This window comes from Anabrus simplex, chromosome 1 (genome assembly GCF_040414725.1).
Source record: "Anabrus simplex isolate iqAnaSimp1 chromosome 1, ASM4041472v1, whole genome shotgun sequence".
In the NCBI taxonomy this organism is placed as follows: domain Eukaryota; kingdom Metazoa; phylum Arthropoda; class Insecta; order Orthoptera; family Tettigoniidae; genus Anabrus; species Anabrus simplex.
In genome coordinates this window covers 1294810668-1294829065 of record NC_090265.1, presented here as the reverse complement: position 1 = coordinate 1294829065, position 18398 = coordinate 1294810668, and the positions used below count along the sequence as shown (strand labels likewise).

At 36.8% G+C, this 18398-nt stretch overlaps 1 protein-coding gene across 4 annotated transcripts in view; it reads left to right on the top strand.

Moving 5' to 3' along the window:
* The first annotated feature begins 2495 nt into the window (after positions 1-2495).
* Positions 2496-18398, top strand: part of LOC136858274 (sialin) — a 194168-nt gene continuing 178265 nt past the window's right edge. For 2 of the 4 annotated variants that reach the window (XM_068225477.1, XM_068225470.1), the window contains exons 1-2: positions 5249-5316; positions 5445-5530. In XM_068225477.1, the coding sequence (XP_068081578.1) occupies positions 5282-5316; positions 5445-5530 (121 nt within the window). In that variant the 5' untranslated portion in view covers positions 5249-5281. Of the gene's footprint in view, positions 2817-3113; positions 3267-5248; positions 5317-5444; positions 5531-18398 lie in introns of those variants that run through there. The other 2 variants (XM_068225475.1, XM_068225474.1) reach the window with 2 other exon arrangements.

Below are 18398 nucleotides of genomic sequence, written 5' to 3'. Positions count from 1 at the left end.
CCAGTATAATCAAATAATGTCGACAAGTAAATGTTCATTTTTAAGATTTTCTTAGAGTAATTTTTTTTAAAATATTCTATTTGTCTTCTCTTGCGTTCTAGTTAACCAATTCTCTAAATCTGCATAAGATCTTCCATCTCGTCTTATAAAAATCTTCAATTTTAAAATTATTTGTTTTCTGTAAATATTATTCCTTCCTCGATTCTTCTTCTGACGGAGTAATCCTTTCCTATCCTTCTCTTCTTTTACGATTTCCGATGTATCGCTAATATTGCGCCACGGGTCTATCAGTGTACATATTTAAATAAATTCTCATATATCCCACTGTCTCTACATTTTTTACAGTGTTTCTGCGAGTATCTTGCCGTCTTCTCTTAATTTATAATGGTTATTCTTCAAAACTTCCGCCGTAATCTTTACTATTTCCCTTCTTCGATGCAGCAACAGCAGTTTGCTTTCTCTTGTCTCGAGTTCAGTTTTTCAAGTAAGTTTTCTTAATAATATCTATTATTTTACTTGTTTTTTTTTAAACGATTCCCTGACATTGCTCTGTTCTGCACCGCCTTTGAAAGGTAGTTGTTCCAAGTTAATCATGGCTTCCTATTGTATTTACATGTCAAGACTTTCTTTTATACTCTCTTGGGTCTGAGTGGTCTATACCTCTCCTAGGCGCCATTTTGGAACACGTCCAAAAATGCAACGGGCACATATTATTATTATTATTATCATCATTATTATTATTATTATTATTATTATTATTATTATTATTATTATTATTATTATTATGTTGTATCGCTATGTTTATACTGTCCTGTAAGAGAGCCATTGGTTCATTATACTTTGAATACAAATGGGAAAATAACAAAAAACAACTCTCATATTCAGCTAGATAAAAACTGTGACATAGTTCACTGTAAGAATTTGTTTCTTCATGTTATGATTGTATAAATAAAAGTAAAGTTTTATTTATTAGTATTTATATTTGACTTATTTTGATATTTCACATCACCTTTTATGCTCGAGAAATTTAACTGTAACAGTGGCTTAAAATTTTTTAATGTTTCCATACACAATATCTTATTTTAAATTCTACTGTGCTTTCCTTTAGGTAGTACACTACAAGGAGTATTGATGCTTGGTCTTGCATTTTCTGGTTCGAGTGCCATAGGAGCTATTATATGTTTCACAGTGGCTACAACACTAACTGGTGCAGAGGCTCCTGGACCACTGGCAAGCTACTGTGATCTCAGTCCTAACTTTGCCAGTATGTATAACCTCTTCTACATTTCTCATATTATAATTTTGTAACAGAAACAGAGTCCTAAAATATAGAAATACCTTCATATTAAATTTAGGGATATTGAGGTAATGTATGTTAAATTACAGGGTCTCTCTCATAAACCCAGAGTGAACCCACGGTGTTTGTACTCTGCACTAAGGCAGCTGCCTCAGCCCAACTTACATCGCGTGCGGCTACTCTGCTTTAAGCGTGTATACAATCTTATATGAAATTTTACCTTATAAAATATGCTGGAAGTGTCATCCTTCACAGTGAGGGACTTCATAAACACCATTAGGATTTTCTGCACACCAATAGGTAGAGTTATGACTGTTCACACGGCCACTAAATTGAAACCAGGCCTGATCTGAAAAGAACACAAGCTGTGGGTTGAATAAACGATCATTCAATGATGCAAGATACCACTCACAATATCTCACTCTTCTGGCTGGATCAACAGGTTTTAAACAATGGGCCCGTGTAAACCTGTACAGTTTGATGTGTAACAGCTTTGTAGCTCTGCGTGCAGAAAAAACCTAAACTCCTACTTGTTGTGCTAACTTTGTGAGTGATTTATTCTGTGACCATTAAAGATTCGCATCAATGTCATCTAGCTTTCCCTCGGTTAAAACTGTTCGTGTATGCGCATGTTTTTTATTGAGCAATGACCCAGTCATTTCAAATTTATTTACAATTACATGAATCTGTGCTCATGAAGGTTGGACATCTTCAGGAAATTGCTGAAAAAATGCATCATGTACCCGTCGAGTTGACTCGTACTTAAAATTTTTACATATGAAAACATAGTGTTGCAATGATAACTGTCTCACCATGCTAACAGCTGAGATTCAAACTGACTACTGGGACAACTTGCCCGGTTGGTACATATGGTGAGTTCTGGAAACTTACTGTAAGGTTTATTATCCAGGTACATGTAGAGACATTTAAGAATGTTGGAGAGATCTCCATGTGTATTGGTAAACAGTAATCGAAAGTTCGAGCTGGATCCATTACTGGAGTACTCCATTCAACTAGCTGGTCGATCGATGCATCGAGTGTGTTCCATTTAGAGTGTTGTAAGGCCTTTTGATCGAATAGTACATATATCGAGCTGTCGGTCAGTGGGTCAGTCATTTCAAGAAAGAGTGTGTTAAAGTGAGAGAGTCAGTGTTGTTGATATCTGTACTTGTCAGAATCGACTTCAGAGTATTCCGCTTTTAAGTGTTGTAGTGTCACTTGCTATTGTGTGTAATTGTGTGTTGTGACTTACAGTGACAATAAAGTAGTTTACACAAGGATGTGAACGTGTTCTTGTGTGATATTTACGTCAAAAAAATTGCATTTGAGAGCAACACATGTGGTAGAATAAATTGGAACATCAAAACAGATACACGGGCAGCCTAAATAGTATAAAATCAAAACATCTGTACATTGTAGCCAAGGCCACTTGATTACTAATGTTCCTGCCAACAGAAGGGGAATGGTCCAGGCCAATACAACTCAAATGGGAGAACATCAGACATAAAATCTGACAGTTGTAGGTTCGATCTGGTTGACTATTTTTGTTCCATACTCTTCAGCATGTACTATTAGGGTTGCCACCTATCCCGTATCGTATTTTGCATCTCGTATTATGAACTGTTGTCCCCTAAAAACGAGCGTTCGTCATCTTTTGTCTCTAAATATTTTAAAACCCGTATTTGATTTGAGCGCCATTGAAGTAAAAGTAGCGCCATTATTTTTCTCTCTCTGGAACCTCAGAAGATGTCTCGCCATTTGCTGGTAAGGCTGAACATGCTGGGTTATTTACCTTGTCTTCTGCCGCGTACTTCTGTAGGACTTCCATTCCAGTTTTCAACGTGATTGGTCGTGCTGTTTGAAACTAAATCTATGTAGGCCTAAATTGTGAAATTATCAAAGCTCATCGAAGACGTCAGTGATAAGATGTCAGATGCATTGTACTGTATGTACTGTTAAAAGGGTGCAAGTTAGTTTCTTTTACGAATTTCAATAATTATCTTATTCTGTTAATAATGGCGAGTGGCCTTTGGAGAGGCCTGGTGCAGGGCTTATGATTTGTCGCTCATAGACAACCTGCGCATCGTGATGAGGCTGAAATGTTGATGAAGACGACACATATACCCAGTCCCCATGCCAGGGGAATTAACCAATTATGATCAGAATTCCCTACTCTACCAGGAATCGAACCCAGAAGCCCTGTGACCCAAGGCCAGCATGCTAACCATTTAGCCATGAAGCTGGACATTCTGTTTATGAAACTAATTATAATCTAATTGAAATTGGTAGGGTACCTAATGTTTGATTTTCTAGTATTTATGAACTGTCCCTTATTTTTTATACCAAAAAGTGGCAACCCTATGTACTATGTACTTGGCATGACTTAAAAGCTACTGTATTCAACTATTATTATTATTATTATTATTATTATTATTATTATTATTATTATTATTATTATTATTATTATTATTATTATTATTATTATTTCAAGTATTTACTAAAGGATATAAATGATAAGTGAGTGACTTCACTGCTATCATCTTACTATGGTGGCTGTGGTTCAAATTCTTGTAAAAGTATGTAAGTTCCCCAAAATGGAAATTCACATCCCAGTGGTTTGGATTTCATGTAAACTCACATATTGCATGACTTATGACTTCAAATTAATAGTCTTGTAAAATTCGAAGCTTCTTTACAATTACTATATACATTTCAATTTATTTAGGAACAATATCCTGTATTTACAGTCTGCCACTAAATACAAGGTAAAACATATAAAATTTTCTGTAGGCTACAGGTCATTAATTGAAGAAAACTCTAAATTTTAAAGAAACAGTATAATTAGTGCGGCATTTCACAGCTGTAGCTATAGAGGCGGTGTCTCAGTATCTTGATGGAGCCTGTCTACACAGCTATAGTTCTGTTCACATGTTTACTGATGGCGATTTGAATGAACACTGAATTTTTTTTTTTTAGTACATTAACTTCAAAACAAAATATTAATTTGATCATATATTTTAGCCAGCAGAGCAAGTTGACAGTAGCCATTGACCAGAGCAATTCATTGGAAAGGAAGAGGTCTGTTATTAGGCTATGCTGTACCATTTTAACTCAGTGCTAATCACCTGCGATAAATGCGTTTATTGTACATTACATGACCTAATAGCTGAAAAACCTTGCAGTCAACATGATAATGAAAATTCAATGTTTAATGAATAAATTTTCAGAAAATATAGAAAGGAAGAGAAGTGTATTAACATTGGATAAACATATGAATAGAACAGAATATCATGTATTATCATTACACAATGTATATTGTAACAGGCAAAGTCAATCAATACATAAAAATATTATTTAAAGTCATGATTATATAAGGTTTTACAGTATACCTAAATTAACTGTCTTGATTTCTCTCTCAAGTAGTATATTTACACTTCATTTTCTTTGGAATATATCTTGTGCTAAATATTTTATGACCGGGCGAGTTGGCCGTGCACGTAGAGGCGCGCGGCTGTGAGCTTGCATCCGGGAGATAGTAGGTTCGAATCCCACTATCGGCAGCCCTGAAGATGGTTTTCCGTGGTTTCCCATTTTCACACCAGGCAAATGCTGGGGCTGTACCTTAATTAAGGCCACGGCCGCTTCCTTCCAACTCCTAGGCCTTTCCTATCCCATCGTCGCCATAAGACCTATCTGTGTCGGTGCGACGTAAAGCTCCTAGCAAAAAAAATATTTTATGCTCTACCTAACATATCTACATATTTAGACATCCTTACTAATTTATATTGGAGGTGCACTAATTTTTCTTCAAATTGAGGAAAGTGTGATTAATCCCAGTGTCTGGAAAATGGCCCTATGTGATTCTTTGCCTGAAATTTCCTGTATGCACCTGATTGCTTTCTTTTGCCATATAAAAATGTTATGAGTCCTCTTGGAAATCCCCCCCTCCCCCAGCCACATTGTTGTTACATTCTGTAGATGTGAATGGAAGAAAGCATAGTATGCACACATCGTTTGAGGTTTGCTAATATTTTTCTTCCATTTTTGCAATTAAAAATGCTACTCGGGACAGTTTCTTATACAGTCTCTTCATATTTTATAATGCAAGTGTGACTGACTTGTTGTATAATAGATAATAATTTTTCAGGTGTTGTAATGGGTGTCGGAAATATGATTACAGTCATGCCTGGCTTTATATCCCCTATCATTGTTGGAGTACTGACATACCAAAACGTAAGTAATAACTCAAATATTTTCTTTCAGGCTGTCTGGGATAGTTAGTGGGGATGACAAGTTCTGTTATGTGTAAGAGGAAAGATATGTCAGTTAATTTACTATCAAATCATTAAAGAGCATCTGAAATGAAGAAAATATGAATGTAGAAAATGGTTTTGGACATCGGGAGTGAGAGCAGAAATTTTTCAATAAGAGTGAAATGTTCCTAAAAGTTTTATTACTGCACTCAAAACATTTCACCCTTATTGTTCATAGTTTGCAAGGACCATTTACTGAAAGGTATAAAGTGGTAAGGAGGGATTTACTTGGGTGAAAAATGGCAGACTGTACAGAAAGCCTGCAATCCAATATTTTAAAGATTGAAAGGTGGTAAAATGAATATGAAATGAAAATTAGCATTTCCAAAATTAACCCATTCACATAATTTGACGAGCTGTGATCGCACGCAGTATTTTGGCACATGAATCAAATTATGAGCTCAGCTCGCAATGATGCAGTCTTGCTTATCTTCATATATTAGATTCCCTTTTCAATATAAGTTCTCTCAAAACACACTGTAAGGAACTAGAGATATGTACTGTTGGTAAACAATGCTGTCTGTATTTTTGTGTGACACCGGTATTCAGCATCCATTATGGAGTAGAACTGGCGTCGCGATAATGACGAGAGTTTGAATGCGCTTGTAGATATTGTTTTAGATGGTGATTATGGCAATAATGACATTTTGGAAAATGAATCTAAGTTCTAGGTTAGTGAGAATAACAGTAGAAGCTAGTTGAGTGTGAAGAGTATTGAAGAAAGTGAGAGCGAAAATACCACGCAAAGTCCTTCAAAACATGTACGGTCGGTGACACACATGAACTGTAGTGATTGGAAATTGGAGAACAAAGACATTAATTCTAATATATATCCAGTTTGCTGATACAGGGGTGTTTCAGAAATACTTTAAAAAAATTTAGTGTCCTTCCACCATCCAAACTGGCAATGTGTATACAGATCTGCTCTTTTTGAAATTATTCCAAATGAAACATTTGTACTGCAGCCAGAAGTCATTCAAGGAATGAAGAATGAGTAAGCCATAACTTTCAATGGCATGAATGTGAAATGTTAGTGAATTTTCTTCATTAGTTAGTATTTTATGCATGTTTTTGTGTGACAGGTTCACTTAAACTACTAGCAGGCAAATTAAATCTGATTCCACAGTCAACAATGTGGCCATTTATTGAAACTTGAATGGGTTAAAGTTATGTCAGTTGGAAAGAAATCTAAGAGGATTGAATGTAAGGTAGGGAAAATAAAACTGAAACAGGATCATTTCAAGTATCTAGCATATGAATTTTACCAAGATGGTAGTATAGTAAGTGAGATGTGATGTGACAGAGTTAAAGAAATGAGCTTGCAATTGTGATCAATAGTATTATGTTGATTGTAGTGTGGCCAGCATTACCTGCTACATAATGGAGTGGTCTGTACAGTCAGTGACTCAATGCTGAGTGTTTTGTCGTGATAAATGACCCAACTGTCTAAAGAGGCTAACAGCTCTTCAGGTGGAGGAGCTCCTTTAGTTGTGTGCTGGAACGCAGTGGAGGAAATGCCACTGAAACCCAGCAGAAAGAGTTTGTTCTCTAGGTTAGCAGATAGTTGCAGAATGTATTTCTCCAAGTTAGGAGTGCCCTAATTGAAACCTGGCAGTTAGGTAAAAGATGCCTTTGGGTATGGTGAGCCCATCATAATAATAGCCTGTATAAAGCGTCCAAGTGAATCAAAATAAAGATCTAAGAAGTATCCAGAAGTGATGCACATTTCTTGTGTTTCCAGGAGGTACAGAGAAGTTGATGGAGATAAAAAATCCACAGCCCAACCCAGGAGCTCCCTGAATGTAGGTGACAGAGGCAGAAGTAGTATTGTGTTGAGATCTCAGACAAAATTCCTTACATCTCTCTGCTTACAGACTGACTTTACTGAATGGGACTGAAAGATGGATGGATTCAGGTTATCTTATTGATAAGTTGGAAGTAATTGATATGAAAGTATCAAGAGTGATTGCTGGTAACTTCATCCGTTACTTCAGTTTTCGAAGTGAAGGATCCCTTCCTTTTTCTCTTTGTCTACCCTCTGTGGGTGGGGGACACAGATGAAGAATACACCCATGGTATCCCCTGCCTGTCATAAGAGGAGACTAAAAGGGCCAACCAAGGGATGATTGAATCAGAACTATGAAACTACTTGTGATTAGTACCATCACGCGGAGAACACCATGGGTCGCCTTTACTTGTGAGTAGTACCACTCTGTTAGGTACTCAATAGTTTTGTGAAACGTAGCAGCAGAGAGTGGTTCACTGTGGGTTTCCAGTACCTGTGATTAGTACCACTAAATGTGGAATGCCACAGGCTTCCGTTGCCCGTGACTAGTACCATTCAGTGAGAAACACCACGGGTCTGGGCATTGCCTGTGGTTAGTAACACAATATGAGCGACACCGTCAGTCTTTGTTACCTATGATTAGTACCCACTATATGACGAACACCATGGGAATACCGGCGCCAGTGATTAGTGCAAGTAGGTGAGGAACACTATGGGTTTGCATTGCCTATGTGTGGGGCCATTATGTGAGAAACATCAGAGGTGTGCATTACCTGTACGACGTACAATATTTGTGAGCAGTACCATAATGTTTGGAACACCGTGAGTTTACACTACCTTTTATTAGTACTGCAACTTGAGAAATAGCATGGTTCTACTTTACTAGCGATAAGTGCCATTCTGAGGGACCATTGACATGAATATTGAACTCTTTAGACAAAAAGCATCGTCTATTCAGGATTGTGCTTTGGAAGCAGTCTCTTGGTCAGTAATATTGTTTCTGGGAAGGTGAGGCATTGCGGGTCGGATCCACCGATTGTTTAAAATTCATATTCATCCATTCATTCTTCATCATCATGTTTTGAATTCTGGTCAGTGGATGAACTTTGGACTTTCAAATTTTCATTGCATTTCATCTCATTTCGTACCATTAGGGGCCGATGACCTAGATGTTAGGCCCCTCTAAGCAACAAGCATCATCATCATCATCATCAAGAGATGGGATCACATTTTTTTCATAGCAGATCTGTTGGGCATGCCCATACCATTTCAATAGGGTTCAAAATATAGTTGTAAGGAACAAATCACCACATGGCCACAAACCCTCTACACTTTATCAGTAATTAAGATTTCCTTTGTATACTAGATATCTTTTATTGTCTTATTTTATTTTGATCACTTAATAACACTTTATTGATGGCATAAAACCACATTATATTAGATGTGATTATATTTAAGAAATTATTACATAAGGTAAAAGGGAGATAATGATTTTATAGTAACTGAAACAAATAAGCCAAGTTTATGAAAGATTATGCAATTGGCACATTATGTTTTCTGGCTTTTCATAAGTACATCATTGATTCAAACCCAGCACAGGTAGTCAGATTTTTGAAAGGTGGAAAGAAGTCCATTTGACATTCCATGTTACATGATGTCAGCATGTAAAAGATCTCCAGCGACACATTTGGTGTTTACCCAAGAAATTATTTGAAACTCAGCTATAGATCACCTGAAGAATTCTGGTTTTTCTGGCAACTGGTAAAATAAAACAGAACATCAAAACTGACATTTAGGCAGTCTAAATGACATCAAATTAAAATGTCTGTAACAACAGCTGAGCCCATAACATTATTTTTAACATATTATTTTGCCTGCTTATGATCAGCCTTTCTGGATTTCCAGTACTCCATCTTGATGAGAATGCAGTTCTCTGCTCTTCAGACTACTTTGCACCAGGTCGTCTTCTTACTCTTTCCAGAAGACCCTTTAACCCACGTACCAAGGTCCTGAACTTACTTCTTTCTTGATCCAGTGTCTCAGAGGAACTTTTACCATTTGCTTTACGTCACACAGACACAGATAGGTCTTATTTATTTATTTATTTATTTATTTATTTATTTATTTATTTATTTATTTATTTATTTATTTATTTATTTATTTATTTATTTATTTATTTATTAATACATCCATAACAGGGTATATCCCCAATTACAATGGATGGTACAAAATACATTCAATATATAAATGGTACTTATATGTACAAAATAATATATAACAATTAAAAAACCAAGATTGCCACGACTAAATGAATAATAATTAAAACATATTTTCAACAAATCATACAGACATATAAAATATCAAGTTAAAGAAGATAAAACAAATTAGTAGAGAAAAATAAAAATATTCATAAGAATAGCAAATACACAAACACATATACATTGGAAAAATAATAGTGGCATTACATACATTATATTTCAGTGCTGAATTAATTTCCTCCAATAAATTATTCATTATAATGTAAATATTGTTTTAACATTTTTGAAAATAAAGGAAGTGATAAAGCATAATCTATTTGTCTGCTGTCTGAAGATATTCTGTTATATACTTCACACATTTTTACCACAGGTGAATTTTTATGATGTGAGGTGCTTGAGAAGGGGCAGTAAAATGTTTTTCTCAAATGTAGAGTTACCCTCTTGGTATTGAAGTTGATTCTTATGGCAATGAAATGAAATGGCATATGGCTTTTAGTGCCGGGAGTGTCCGAGGACATGTTCGGCTCGCCAGGTGCAGGCCTTTTCATTTAACACCCATAGGCGACCTGCGTGTCATGATGAGGATGAAATAATGATGAAGACGACACATACACCCAGCCCCATGCCAGCGAAATTAACCAATGATAGTTAAAATTCCTGACCCTGCCGGGAATCGAACCCAGGACCCCTGTGACTAAAGGCCAGCATGCTAACCATTTAGCCATGGAGCCGGACTTATGGTGATGATGGGATAGGAAGGCATAGTAGGAGGAAGGGAGTTGCCATGGCCTTAATTAAGATACAGCCCCAGAATTTGTCTGGTGTGGAAAATGGGAAACCATGGAAAAGCCATCTTCAGGGCTGCCAACAGTGGGGTTCGAACCCACTATCTCCTGGATGCAAGCTCACAGCTGCATGACCCTAACTGCATGACAAACTCACTCGGTTCTCAGAAAAACTGGCCAGATCCTACTTCAATGTAGTTGTCCATGGAGTGGTACATTTCCAGGTCATATAAATGTCAAGTATTCTTCAAGTTATTGTTGTGTTAGACATTCAAGACAGATGACCATAGAACAAAAGAGCTTTTAAAAGAAGATCAAGAATTCTTTGAGATATTCTGGTATTAGGCATTGAAGACAAATTACTGTAAAACATGAGAGCTCTTCGGATTTAGAGTACAGCTCTGCATTTGACTTCAGGTGATATTTGCCCTCAAAATTTTGATGTGAGCCAAGGATCTTTCTTAGGAATTTCTTCTCTTTCATTTGGATCCTTTTTGTCTCACCATAGTGAGTGAAGGCTGAGCATTCAGTAGCATATAATGCTTCAGGGCATACTACTATAGTGTAGTGGTGGTATGTGGCTTGCCACGAGATCAGTCTGAGCTGATAAGTGGGTTTGCAGAGGTGAAAAGCTGTTTCCATGCATTTAGCCCAATATTTCATGGCTTTTCCTCTGATGCATAAAATAAAAAAAAAATCTCTCCAAGATACAATGAATGCAACATTTGATTTCTCCATATTTGGAATCAAGAAATGAAATGATATTATGATTGTTAGACATCATGAGTTCAATTTTTATCAAAAGATATTTGGAGACCTTCAGCTTCAGCTACCATACTTTTCATTGTATAAGAATGCACTTCCTTTATTTAAAATAGAAAATGGGGTGCATCTTATATAATGAAGAAACAGACTTTTTTTTTTTTTTCCAAAGCCTTATGCACTGAATTTCAACTTCCAAGATCTTTGTCGCACGCAGTCCTTTTGATATTCAGAAGATTTTTGAACCAGATGACATAACATCATGCGTAACCTTCTTGTGACTTCTTGTGCAATACGGATTCCCAGTAGTGGGGGGAAGGGGAAATTCCACTGAAGTGAGTTGAGTTCATGAGCATATGTATTCTGTGTGTTTATTGTTATGGTAGTTAATCATAGAAAATACTAACAGACGATATTCATATACTGCAATCTATAAATTACAAGTTGTGATATATGAATAGGAACATGGGGATATGAATATTGAAAGAGATTTTGGACCACCACCAACAGAAAGAAAGAAAAAAACGTTTAGAACATGGCATGGTCAGAATGACATTTCGAACAAACTGTATAAAGGGAAGTGCACAAAATGCAGAAAACATACCAGGTGTCTGGAATTAGATAGTGGAGTGTTGGAATGGAATCAGGGAAATTGGCAAAATGGCATTGTGATTTCAACAAAAACTATTAACACACTTGGAGTTAAAATGGACTGTGAACGTAAGGTTGAAGATTTCTAAGTGCAGGAGTCATAGTGTTACCATTTCATGAAGCGTAATGTACTCGCTATGCATGCCAAAACCAAAAATTTGTCAGAAATTGATAAAGGAATATTATGAAAATATAAAAACAAAAAGTATGAATAAGGAAAAGATACCAGCAGGCATGACCGAGACGTGCATGAATAGGGTTGGATGGATGAAAATGACATGAAAGTATGGATTGATAAATTGTGGGGAAGGAGAAAAGGTACACTACTAAAGAAGAACGTTCATCTTGTACTTGAACAGTTTCGATCACACTTGATGGACTCCATCAAGCAGAAATTCCAGCAGTGTAATACTGAACTGGCTGTTATCCCAGGAGGACTTTCTCAACTACAGCCCATTGACATTTCATTAAACAAACCATTTAAAGTGTACATGAGAGAAGATGTGGTATACAAGCCCCTTCCATTTTGTTCTGTCCATGAACCATTCTTTGTTCACAATCCGCTCCCAATCCTGACCTCTCTCCTCTACATCCTTCTTCACTAAGTCTGTCCATTTTTCTCTAGGTCTGCCCACTGGTCTCTTTCGCCTGATTTCTCTTTCATACTCCTTTCTTGCATACCTGTTGGCACTCATTCTTTTCACATGACCAAACCACTTCAGTCTTGCCATTTGGATCTTCTGGAGTAAGGAGTCTTCTAGGCCTACATCTTCTCTGACTTTTTCATTCCTGATTTTATCTCTCCTGGTCTTCTGGATCATTGTGCGTAGGAACTTCATTTCTGCTGCTTGGAGTTTTGAGTTGTCCCTTCTTGTTAATGTAGCGGTTTCCAGGCTGTATGTGAGGATAAGGGTGTAGTATGATTTATACAGTGTCATCTTGGTTTTGAGTGGTACTTGTTTATCCCATAGTAGCTGTCTTACTTGGAGGTAAAAATGTATTGCTTTGCTGATTCGACTATTTACTTCATATTTAGCTAAGTTATCCTTGGACATTATACTACCCAAGTACTTAAATTCTGTGACACCGTCCAGCTTAGTGCCATTTAGCATGATTTCTGGCTGATTGTCACCCTTCTGTACCTTCAACACCACCATTTTATCCTTGTTGATGTTTAATCCATATCTCTCAAACTCCTGACTCCCCCCCTGCAGTCTCTCTTCTACATCTTTCTCTGAATTACCCCAAATTACTACATCATCTGCAAATGCAAATGCTTTTAAGTCTTGTTGCCCCTTTTCTTTTAGCACCTTTAATACGGTATCCATTACAATAATAAATAATAGGGGCAACAACCTTGTTGTACTCCCCTTTTTGTCTCAAACCAGTCTGACAGTCCAGAACCGACTTGTACACAGCTTCTGGTTTTCTCGTAAAGCACCTTAACTTTTGAAATTAGACTGTCTCGAACTTTGAGCTTTCTCAGGCACTACCAAATAAGCTCCCTTGGTATGCTGTCACAGGCCTTTTCGATGTCAGGGAACAGTAGATATAAAGGCTTCTCTTTTTCCCAATGTTTTTCCATCAGCATCCTGACAGCAAATATAAGATCTGTTGTCGATCTTCCAGGCCTAAAGCCATATAGTTCCTCTTCTAAAAGTGGTTCTACAATTTCTCGTAGTCTATTTTCTATAGTTTTTTCCAGAATTTTTAGTCCATGAGAGAGTAGAGTGATGCCACGGTAGTTGGTACAATTCCGTCTGCTGCCTTTCTTGAATATAGGTACAATTATACCTTTCTTCCAGTCTTCTGGGATGGTATTTTTCTGCCATACTACATTTAGGAGTCTATATAGCCATTGGATTACTGGGGTTCCTCCTGCTCTTAACATGTCCACACTTAACTCATCTATTCCTGCAACTTTCCCTTTCTTCATACTTTTAAGGCTCTTCTCTATCTCTAGCCATGTGATTGGTGGCTCCATATTTTAACTGGGCTCTTCAGTTTTTCAAGATTCTTCTCTGTTTTGAATTACATTTGATGCCTCTCCATTCAGGAGCTTGTCAAAGTAGGTCTTGAATTCTCTCCTCATTCCATCTTCCTCTCGTACTGCTCTATTACCTTGATGTCTTCTAGGTTATTTAGCTTTTTTTAATTACTCTGTAAAGAAGTATCTTGTTTCCTCTGCTGTCCTCTTCCAACTTTTCCACAAACTCATTCCAGTTTTTCTCTTTCTCTTCTCTTACTATCCTCTTAGCTGTAAGTTTTTTTGCCCTGTAGAGTTCCTGTAGTTTAGTTATTTCTTGGCTACCTGGATCTTGTGCATCTCTTTGCTTTTCTTTGCCTAGCATCTTTTTTGCCCAATTTCTCTCTTTTATAGCCAGTCTGATTGTCATTCCACCAAGATGTCTCTTTTTCTTTCATGGTCGATCCTGTTACTTCACCCACCGAAGTATCCTTAAAAATTTTCCATTCTTCTTCTACTGTATTCATTTACCCTTTTGGTAAGTGTCTCTGTATCCTTATTTTATATTCTTCCTTCAGCTTGGCTTCTTCTAATTTCCAAGTCTTCACTTTATGTTTTCTTTTTCTTTTCTTTGGGGTTGTGTTAGCAATTTAGGTCTGCAATCAATAATCTATGATCACTGTCCATACTCTCACTGGGGATAACTTTGACATCAGTTACATATTTCCCTCCTCCTTTGTTAGTGATGATATAGTTGATGAGCGACTTATGTTTTCCATCCCAGCTATACCTATCTTATCTTGTAGCTGTCTTGTTTTAGGAAGAAGGCATTTTTGATGATCAATCCATTTCTTCTGCACAAATCAAGCAGTTGTTTGCCTTCTGCATTTCTGTTCCCAAACCCATGTGGTCCAATGATTTCCTCATAACCAAGTCTGTCTGTCCCAACTTGTGCATTTAAGTCCCCAATGATGATGACATTTTCTTCATCAATTATATCTTCTAGATCTTGACAGAATTGTTCCTTCTCTTGCGCACTACATCCAACATGTGGTGCATATACCTGCACTACCATGTAATTTGTGGACTCCAGCTGCATAGATAATTTAATGATCCTATCATTCTTACAGGATACTTCGGTAATGGCGTCCATGTCTTTTGTTATCAGGAAAGCTACACCATTTCTGGCCTCTTCCTCGCATCCACTCCATACTAACTTGTAGCCATCTCTGAGAATATTGCTACCTGCCTTTCTCCATTTTGCTTCACTCATTCCCAATATGGATAAATTTTTCCTCTTCATCATATCGATAAGTTCAGTTTTTCCAGTCAGGGTCAAAATATTCATAGTCCCAATTCTTACATTGTTCTTCTGACATACCTGTCTTTCATGGGAGCCATGTTGGCCGTCATACCTGCCAGATCTGCTCGAAGACTTTGTAATTTCGGTATTATTTTTGATCTCCATCCGAAGCTCGTTTGATTGTTGAAAGCAATTTGAAGACGCTACCACTGGCTTGCTAGGCCTACCATGGATCTTTGCGTTGATACTTTGTTATACACTATATGGTCAGTGCCTGACATGCATTTCCTCATGTCAATTAAGTCTATGGTTTACCCACCAATACTCGGGTTGCAAGTGAAGGAACAAATTGTCATTAAATATTTTCTTAAGTGTGGAATCAGTAATGCCCTTGATGGAAGTAAGGATATTTTTTGTACCATATGGACAATGATGAAGAACAGAATGAAACAGATATCAGTGGAAATGATAACATAGGTGGAGGAGAAGATTCAGATGGTAATGCCATGGATTTTGTAGGTTTCATTGTTCAAAAGCTATTGCACTATTTAGTTAAGTGTCTTTAAATTATAGTAATTTGTTTACTTTTAATTTAATTTTTCTTCCCTAACAAAATGTGTTAAATTCTGGGGTGCATTTTATACAAAGGAGTATCTTACATGTCAGAAAATATGATACTACTTGTAATGTTTCAACCTGGAGGCAGGAGGTGTTGAGGTCAACTGCCATTAAGACTACATCATCTGCAAATACAAGGTAGTCGATGTTCACTCCTTTGGATCCAGTGCCCAGCCTAATCTCATTAATGGGTAGCCTGTTTCTCCACTCATGGATGATGTTTTCAAGTGCACAATTGAAAAGAATGGGTGAGAACCCATTGCCTTGATGAATACCAGCCTTAATCTCAAAGTTTCTAAAGATTTTCATCATGAATAGGTGCTGGTCAGAGTTAGTTTGATGATGGAATGAGTCTTGTTGTCCATGCCCATCTCCTTGAGGATATCAAGAAGACTGAACCTGTTGACTGAATCATAGGCCTTCTTGAAATCAACAAAAGTTTATACAAGTGGTTTTAGTGAGAAGAAAGAGTTTTTGATGATACTCTTTGTCTTAGACTTACTTTCTTAAACTCCTGTGAGGAGGAGCATATGTCCAAATAATATTTAGTGAAATATATTTGCTTCAAGAGCAGGTCTTTTGAAAGCTGGTTTGATATTCAATTATCTGTGGATGGACTTTGAAGTGCTTGTGAGAAGATTTTATAGGCATTTGAATGAAGAAATATGTCTCTGTAATGACAGTATTTACATCTGCTTTATTGCCTTCTTTTATGGAGAGGTTCTACAATACTGATTGCCACTCCTTACAAATAGTTTCTGTTTCCCATATATCATGAAAGAGTTCTTCCATTTTGGCAACAAAATTGGGACCAGCCATGTTCAGAAGTTCAGTAACTATGGAGTTCTTGCCTTATGTCCTGTTGTTGGGGTGAGATGCAATATTTAAGTGATTTATTCTCAATCAGGAGGAAGAGAATCAGGTGAAATGTAGGATTGACCAGAAATAATGAAATCTTTGATACTTGAGGAGGGCGGTCTAGTAAGGACTCAAAATATATATTAATCATTCACAATTTCATTATTAATCAGAATAAGATTGCCATTCTCTTCCTGGAAACATTGCAAAGGGGCTTGATAGCTGGTAAGTTCAGACTAATTATGTTTACCATACATTCAAATCTGGATATACTGGATGAGGAATTCTTCAACTTTTCCTCTCTCATTCCAGCAATTGTTGTTATTGTTGTTATTACTGTTGTTGTTTTTGTTATTTGTTTCAAGGAAATGATAGATTTAACAGTGTATGTTTATTTTTCTTTCACTGTTACAGTACAGTACTTGTACTTGAACACATCTTGAACTTTTACAGCAATCCCCTGATCAGTGGCAAGTGGTGTTTCTCATATCTGCAGCCATGGCTATTGTTCCTGGTCTTCTGTACCTTTGTTGTGGTTCTTCAGAAATTCAGCCATGGAACTGTAACAGGGCAGCTGTTAGTGAAGAATTACAGAATCTTAGTTCTAAACTTTACCATGACAAATTCCATAAGCAGGAGGAATGACAATTCAATAAAAACTGTTGAATGTACAGATCAAAACTAAGAAACCAAATGGCATAAACAAGGAAACCTAATTGTACAATACTGTATTGGACTATCAAGAGTCAGTGTACATAAATTTGGTATATAATTTACTCACAAAATTAATGCACTTTCTTGACTAAAAATATAGGCAAGTAGGTCAAAGACATGAAAAAATTCCCCACTTTGAAAATAAATCAGGTTGCATAAATTACATTTGGTGAAAATTACATGAGTAAATATGGTATTTCAGTGAGAGGATACTTTCAAAATCATTCCCTAAAAATCAAAGAATATAATAAAAATTTACTGACAATTACCTCCTAAAGTCTGATTACTATTATTTTGACCATTTTTCCTTCTTATCCTTGCTATTACACAGGGTGGGAGGGGTTTGATACAGAAGCCCAGAATGTAAAATTACCAAGGTTGGAATGAGCCGAAAGACGTTGAGTGTTTTAGCGAGGAAATGCTTATGGTAAGATCTTTGACAATATCCAGTTTACAACTTTTATTATAATTTTGGGTCCACCTTATTCAATACATAAAAATTGTTGCGTAGGTATAATTACAACATACATTTTTCAATCAGTACTAGTTTCGATGCCCCACTACATCATCATCAGCTGATAGAAGTTTGTAGAAAAATGAACAATCATATAAGTTTGTTCAGTCGTCAGCCCTAAGGCTGGTTGGATCCTCAACAGCTCTGCCATCAGCTGTCATAGATTGCCTAGGCATCACTGAAGAGGCATACTAGGGAAGTGAGGAGTGAGGTAGTTTCCCGTTGCTTTCCTCACTGAGCCAGAAGTTGCTATTACATATCAGTCTGCCAAGCCCACTGAAATGCATGCATCAACCGACCCTATGAGCAACATTTTCACACCATTCATAGCAGGGACTGGCTGCATAAAGAATGGCCTTACTAGCATCACTCATACTTCAGTCACTTTCATATTGTCAAAGCCAAGGATAAGACTGAGACAGGTCAATGAATGTAACAAAATTGCTCTAGCCTATACCAGAAGATATAGAGCACTGTAAACACTAGGTCCTGCCAGCAAAGGCATCATATAAGTTTATCAATGTTAAATTCTTCACAATTTAAAACCAAATTAACAACATGAAACTGTGTTAA